The following is an 8375-nucleotide window of genomic DNA, read 5'->3' on the forward strand; positions in this document are numbered from 1 at the left end:
TTTATGGTTTTGCAAAAGAATGTAGAATTTATGTGTTCGGTTTTAAATCTTTTACAATACTGAGCGTTATGGGAAAAGTTGAAAGTATACACTCTGTTACAAGGTGCGGTCCAAAGAAAACAGGAATTTTAATGAAGCGCCCCCTAGTTAAGGCATCTATATTTCGACTGGTGTAGAATCTGCTATCTTTATCGATTGCCCAGTGAGAATTTCAATGATTCTAAGTGAACCACGTAGCATTGTGCACGCGTGGTTTCAACGTTTTCAAAGTGGTCATGAGGAAATAAATGACGATCAACATGTGGGCCAATCAAAATCCGTGATCACCGGAAATTCCATCGAAACTGTGCGTGAATTCATCAAAAATCTGCCGAAATGATCACTGAAATTCATGCAAATGGAATTGAACATCTCCAAAACATCGATTTATCACATTTTGACCGAACATTTGGGCTTAAAAAACGTATGAGTACGGTTTGTTCTGTTAAAACACTCGTTCGACATGCTTTTGGACCGTGCAAAAAGCTATCATAAATACACCGTTTTTTTCCGTAAGATTCACTTCTAGAAATAAATAATCATGACTGATTAATTTCAAGAAATAATTGAATAAATGATGATATTGATATCATCGGCGTCAACACCCGCGCTGTTAGTTCTGTTTTCTCCAGACAGGACAAGGAAGCAAATCAAATGGGTCTGGCAGTGAACAAGGGCAAGACGAAATATCTCCTGTTATCAAGCAAACAGTCGTCGCACTCGCGACTTGGCACTCACGTCACTGTTGACAGTCATAACTTTGAAGTCGTGGATAATTTCGTCTATCTTGGAACCAGCGTAGACACCACCAACAATGTCAGCCTGGAAACCCAATGCAGGATAACTATTGCCAACAGGTGCTACTTCGGACTGAGTAGGCAATTGAGAAGCAAAGTCTTCTCTCGACAAACAAAAAGCAAACTCTATAAGTCACTCATAATTCCCGTCCTGCTATATGGTGCAGAGGCTTGGACGATGTCAACAACTGATGAKTCGACATTGCGAGTTTTCGAGAGAAAAGTTCTGCGAAAGATCTATGGTCCTTTGCGCGTTGGCCACGGCGAATATCGCATTCGATTGAACGATGAGCTGTATGAGATATATGACCACATTGACATAGTTCAGCGAATTAAAAGACAGCGGCTACGCTGGCTAGGTCATGTTGTCCGAATGGACGAAAACACTCCAGCTCTGAAAGTATTCAACGCTGTACCCGTCGGGGGAAGCAGAACAAGAGGAAGACCTCCACTCCGTTGGAAGGACCAGGTGGAAAAGGACCTGGCTACGCTTGGAATATCCAATTGGCGCCACGTAGCGAAAAGAAGAATGACTGGCGCGCTGTTTTTAACTCGGCTATAATCACGAAAGCGGTGTCTACGCCAATTAAGAGAAGAAGAGGAACATCATTTATTATTATCAACGTTCTTTTGGCAAGATCAAATGACCTGTTTGGAATAACGGAATATTTAGAACGCGTGTCCTTCCATTAGAGTGGATGGCAATCAAAATATTCGAAAGTAATGTTTTTAATATCACATTAACAAATACAAAATAAGCAAATATCACTAACAAAGAAACATTCCGTTTGAATTCATATCCTATTTTTATTTTTGAAAGAATTCATTTTTTTTTTAACTGAACTACGTGGCGCAAATTGAAGATTCCGAGCGAAGCCAGGTGCTTCTCCACCTGGTCCTTCCAACGGAGTGGAGGTCTTCCTCTTTCTCTGTTTCCCCCGACGGGTACTGAGTCGAATACTTTCAGAGCTGGATTGTTGTCGTCCATTCGGACAACTTGACCTAGCCTGAATATCTGGTCATTTGTTGATTTTCCAGGTCTAAAGCCACACTGATAAGGTCCAATCAGTTTGTTGACGGTGGGCTTTAACCTTTCACACAATACGCTCGATAGAACCTTATATGCGATGTTAAGGACGCTTGTCGCACGTGGATTGGGCAGAGCATACTTAAATTCTAATTGTTGGGCGTGCTTTTGTCCGACCATATTTTACAAAGAAGCTGATACATGCTCCTTTAGAGTTCTTCGGCCCCCGCTGCTTTGATTTTCTTCAGACGTATGATTACTATACGTAAATATACATTGTAGTTATCAATTTAATTTGTAATCACACAGGTATATAGCGTACTTGTCTACTGAAATATAATCTTATCTCATTTGCATATTCTCTTTAAAATGGTATTAACAGGTCAATTGAAAAGTCTTCGGCTTGACACATCGACGCCGCTACTACATTAAATAGATACTACTAGATTACTTAGCCCTAACCTTCAAAAGATGCATTAATAAATTTGACAGTTTTCGGATCAGTACTTTGTGAAAAAATACAGTTAAAGGAAGACTTGGCTCAGGCCCTGGAAAATCATCCATCAAGGATTTCTATGCTAAGTGATGAAATGAGATCCGAAGACTGTGAACGCAGTGGACGCCCAAGGGTGAAACGACGCCAAAGGGTCCATGAAAATTTCGCAAAATCATCGATTTTGAAAATTAGCAGTTCATTAGGAAGGGTGCATACCCGATGATACAAATATTTCGTTAAAATTCTATTTTTTGTTAAAGTTGTTGAAGGTTGAAATTTAGAGCATCGGAATTTATTATGGAGATTTTTTCATTATTCCTTTATAAATTCGTTTAATTATTGAAGCGAATTTACATATACATACATTACACAGGTTTCTTTGTTTAAAAAGAAAAAAAAGAGACAAGGAAAACTTACAGTTCAAATTCAATAAATCAAACTTCCTTAACTCGAAGTTCGTCATAACTCGAACTCTTGAATTGGCAATAGAAGATAAATTTTATACAAATTTCCTTCCATAAATCGTAATTCTAAATTGGCACGTTATTCTGCTCAAGTAGAAGTCACCGCGTGTATTTATTCCTCTAAATGGTACTATTACATAATATTTTGGAGTGGACAATAGAATTCACCAGCCGGATTTATAAGAGATGATATGACTTCTTGCACCATCGATTATGAGAATTCCGAAGAAGCAATTATTCAACCGTCATACAAAAGTCCTTTGTAATTTTAACTTCCTATTTAAATACGAATATTAATACAACTAACCATCACTACAAAGCACTAAACAGATTGGAATCTTACAAGTATTTCAAAAAATATATGGTATGTTCAAACAAAAATTAAATAATGCGTGTTTTAGGTAACTAATAAGACTGAGTATAAAAGCATATTTTAGAACTTTTCGAAAAATGTTATGTTTAAATGAAAACTTCTATTTCTCGAAGTCTTTTGATCTTGAAGATTTTTTGTCAATTGTGTTGATTCGATTTGGGAAGTTCAACCGTAGTTTCAAAGTACGTCGAACTATGAAGTGACCGACAAAAAACTTGTATCATTTTGAGATATCAAATTACTTAATATGCATTCGTTTCAGGCAAAATTAATAGATACTCACGCAAGAACTGTGAATATGAGCGAATTATCAACAAACTTTTCCAAAGAAATTTCTGCTATTAAACTGTACCTGAGGGATAATTCCACCCGAATTCAAGATTTATGGCTTGAATTAAGTCAAAATTTCTCCCTTAAATGGACTGCTCTTCACGCAAACATTCAACGCAATGAGGTAAGTTAATGCAATTAACTTCTTTATTTAAAAATGTCCTTTTAAATTATTTTTATACTTACTATATTTAAATGGTGCAATCATATTATATCTATTTTTACCCCGAATTCGGGGGTTTTTATTCTGCATCCAAACCACCAATATCAATCTTATCACGAAAGACTCAAAATTTAAATTATCCAAATTTATTCTTATTAATTGTGTAAATATTGATATTTTAATTAGGATGTAGTGGGATCTGTATAGAGCGAATGTTGGGCTAGCGATGGGTTCGACGCCATATTGTGTGCCATTGCAAGTAGAAGATAGCGTGATTGTTGTAGTTGCTGCAGTTTAGGGTACTATTGTTAATACAGTCGAAAGAATAATCTATAATGACACTACTCGCATTTTTTAACTTTTCGTAAACATGTTACTACAGAGAATAATAGTTAAATGCACCTGACGGTTGTTTTCATCAGCTAACACGATGGAAGTTAGAAACAGAGTTACGAAAATACGAACTCTCTTCTCAGAATAAAAATTTACAATTTATAATAATAATAACTTAAGGTGAATATTTTTCTTCCTTATTGGCGGAGACAATGCTTACACTGTCATAGCCGAATTTACAAGAGTGCGACAGTCGTTCGTCTTTTTCGATATTTGGCGCGAATTGGAGATTTCAAGTGTAGCCAGGTCCTTCTCCACCTGGACTTTTTAACGTAATACTTTCAGAGACGGAGTGATTTCATCCATTCGGACGACATTATCTAACTATGGTAGCCGCTGTCTATGTCATCGAATATGATATTCCCATTGACAATGCGTAAAAGAAAACTCGTAACGTCCACTCATCAGATGTTTTCATTCAATCTCTGCACCATATGGCAAGACGGGAATAATGAGAGAATTATTCTGCGTTGGATTTCGAAGCTGGCATTGTTATTGGTGTTAATACTGGTTCCAAAACTAAGTTATGACGGTCAGAAGTGACGTGAGAGTGCGACGACTGTTTATTTCGGATATTTTGTCTTGCTCTCGTTTACTACCAGACGATTTTCTTTCGCTCTCTTATTTAGTATGGAGAAAACAGAACTAAAAGCGCATGTGTTGATGTCAAAATCATCGACGTACGCCAGCAGGTGTACACCCTTATAAAAGATTGTGCCTTTTCCATTCAGCTCTGCAGTTCTCCGCCGTGTTTGAATGGTTCGTCCGGCAATCCATCGACCCCTGCCGCTTTGTTATTCTTCAGACGGATAATTGCTTTCGAACTTTTTTATGGTCGGGCAATTGAACGTCTGCTCCATCGTCATCGAGTGGGAAATTGGGTTCGTTTTCTCCTAGCGTTATATGTTCCCTCAATAATTTTAGTATGCTCTGGGCATTAGTCACTAGATCACCTCTGAGGGTTCTACAAGAGTATGAACCGGTCTTGAAACCCTTCTGTTAGTCGCCGCATCTTTGCATAGAGTTTTCGAGCATTACCCCTGCAAGTATGTACATATGTCAAACTCTTCGCACATACGAATTTCTTTTTGCTTGGCATTGCAAATGGGCGAAATCGAATCATTGCCCATCGAAAATATATAAAGCGCTATAACTAAGCTCCATAATATTATAATATTTGGTAATACGAACTGCAATAGAGCGGGACAATTGTGGCTTCTAAATATTTGTAAAAAGTCGGCGTACCCCCTAATAGCTTAAATATTATATACATATAAGTATGTCTACCATACTATTTAAGCGTAATCATACTTTCGTAGGACAAATCTTTTCAACACCTCTTTCCTACTTGCAAAAATTGGTGAAATCGAATTAAAAGCCCCTCACAATCCAGATATATATATATAACTGATATAAACTACTAAAAGTGCGACAGCTCAATAACTAAATATGACAGAGATATAAAATTTATGAGAAGAATTTATGGAAGCCGGTGTGAATAGGCATGGCACCCCTCACCTTTAAGTCAAATCCCATATCTCTGAACCTACTTTACTACTTACAACCAAATTTGATATAATCCTATATTATGGTGTAAAGATCGACGAAATCAGACAAAAACTACAATTATTTAACATAACATAATTTTAAATTCCATTACTTTCACTTTTCAGTATACAAATCAAGCAGCAATGAATGTATTAGGATAAGATTTTGTACCAATATTGCTTTTAAGTTATGCCTTCTCAAGTAAACGAGCCGTAACTCGCCGTAAAACGCCGAAATTTGGACCCCAGGGCCTACAGCTGATTTTGTTTTTTACCGAAAGTCAGTCAATGTGTAAGATTGCTATATGCTATTCGGAGAGAATCCTTTGCTGATAATAGTATGTTCTGTCTATCAAAAATGGGTTGAAATTGGTCAGTACTTCTCTTAGGCCCATATACTACTTATAATATAATTTATACGAAATAAATATTTTAGAACTTCCGGCTTTATACCGCATACATTGGCCAATATAAGAGCTATCTTGTTGTGAGTTATGAAATTAAGATATAGTGTTTTTCCTTAAAATGGGATGAAAACTTACCCAACCAAAGCGACACAAAAAGGAATTTTGAAATTCAAAAGTAAACAAGTTTCAAATACATTTTTAATATACAATAAATGAATCACAAAATGTGTTGGTAAACGCATAACTCACAACTTCTGGACTAATTCTTTTTTTAAATGTTCGTTGAAGTTCAAAGATAGTTTTTACGGCGAGAATAATTCGAATAATTGCCGGAATACACCTAAATCCCAGCCCATTTCTTAATTGTTTGATTGTTAGTAACACTAAGGCTCGAGAACGGTTGCGCCAATCATGATGAAATTTGCAGAGGTTATTTGATGTGAATCGGGAAAGGTTTACAAATAAAAAACTTAATAATTTTCATGAGGTAAAATCGGAAAATTGGATAATTCCAAAAAGTCACTTTTTTCCATACACATTTTTTTCTATTTATTTTTTGTTTTGTTTTTCAGTATTTTGATTTGAAATTACTTTAATCGTTCAATTTCGGTCGCTTGCTATTTCTTCCAGCTATTCAAAAGAAAAATTATTCAGTGAAAACTTTATGTGTGTTTCACGCAAAGTGATCAATTACAGATTGAAATTTATTACGAAGTCACGAAGAGGTCGCGCTAATATCGGTCGGCGTTCTTTTTGCAATCAACGTCTGGCAGGCCAAAACACGTGAACGAGTACCCCCATAATGCGATGACATACGTGCGGAATTATGGATAGCGGATTTTTCTAACAACAGCTACGATGTTTGACGGACCTTATCTTGAAGTAACATATGGTATATATGGTGCCGTTAGATCCTGTATGTACTGCCGCACAAACACATTCTTCTTTGGATGATGGATGGTGGTTACACCAGATCAAATTGATGAAATCATTTCTGCGGAAATTCCTGATGCAGAGAAAGATCCAGTATTATACACAGTCATGAAAATCAACATGGCATGGACCTTGCGGGCACCGCAATCACACTTCGGTTTGTACGTGTGACAATAAATTCATTAAACACTATTCACGTGCTTTTCTTTCAGAAACGCAAACTGGAAATGATGGAAATCCAATTGCAGTTTAGTAAAATCGACCATTACGTTTTCAAATACCTCACCAAAGAAGCAATATGGCGGTTATTGACCTTGAGCGAGATGAGATAAGCAAATATCAAATGTTTTTGTGTTGTGCGTCTCTCAGTTAAAGAGTGTAATTCAACCATTGCGAAATGCCCTTTAGAAATGCCTTGTTATTATAAGAAATAGTAAGCACAAAGCAAGACCAACCAGTAAATTGACATCCAGGTGTGTTCTCAACTAATGCCTTAAGACGAATTTACACATTCCACCCGAAAAACGACGATTGCTTCTAGCTTCGGTTGCTAGTGATAAATGCACGTGGTTGAAATTCATTTGAGTCATTGCGTGAATGGTACGGTGTGTGCAACTATTTAAGAAGCCTGCCAGCAATTACAATTGCTGAAACATGATAATCAATGGAATTGCCAACGCCGTGAATTATCCAGGGGATTTTCTAAAATCTTTAGAGAAGCTTGGTATGCCGCCGCATTTTGCACCTCGAAGATCTGTCATTATTATGTTTAGCAATCTCCATGCATCGGTATTTGTTAGGGAACGCTGTGCAAATGCAAAGGATAGTTTGATTCTACGAATTTCTTTGAGTTCCAACGATTTGCCATTTCAGTTCGAACGTATTCAGTTTCCAGTGCAAATTACATTTGCGATGACAATGAACAGGATAGTCGCTAGAAGTGTGTGACATAAATAAAGAAATGTCATGTTTTTCACACGGCCAGCTACACGTGGCTTCTTCAAAAGTTGAAAAACCATCTTCTTTGTACATTTACGCACCGGAGCAGATCAAAAATGTTGTTTATCAAGCTGCGTAACAATGAAAAAAATTTAGAGAAATCGAAAATAAATGATTTTTAACACAACCTTAATTCAATTTTCCTTTCATTTCAAAACACATAATTTCACAACACCTGCGCGGTAAGCTAGTATGAACACAAGTACGGAAGGGCTAAGTTCGGGTGTCACCGAACATTTTATACTCTCGCATGATAAAGTGATAATCGAGATTTCAAGCGTGGTTGTGAACCGATTTCACCCATATTTGGTACATGTTATCAGGGTATTAAGAAAATATTATATACCGAATTTCATTGAAATCGGTCGACTACTTCCTGAGATATGGTTTTTGGTCCATAAATGGGC

The 8375-nt window shown here is 36.8% G+C and overlaps 1 protein-coding gene across 3 annotated transcripts in view; it reads left to right on the top strand.

The window, feature by feature from the left end:
* Positions 1-3464: 3464 nt before the first annotated feature.
* Positions 3465-8375, top strand: part of LOC108968377 — a 41381-nt gene continuing 36470 nt past the window's right edge. For all 3 annotated transcript variants that reach the window (XM_018932373.1, XM_018932374.1, XM_018932375.1), the window contains exon 1: positions 3465-3650. In XM_018932373.1, the coding sequence (XP_018787918.1) occupies positions 3495-3650 (156 nt within the window). In that variant the 5' untranslated portion in view covers positions 3465-3494. The remainder of the gene's footprint in view (positions 3651-8375) is intronic.

Source organism: Bactrocera latifrons, unplaced genomic scaffold (assembly GCF_001853355.1).
Source record: "Bactrocera latifrons isolate USDA-ARS-PBARC rearing strain unplaced genomic scaffold, ASM185335v1 scaffold_212, whole genome shotgun sequence".
NCBI lineage: Eukaryota > Metazoa > Arthropoda > Insecta > Diptera > Tephritidae > Bactrocera > Bactrocera latifrons.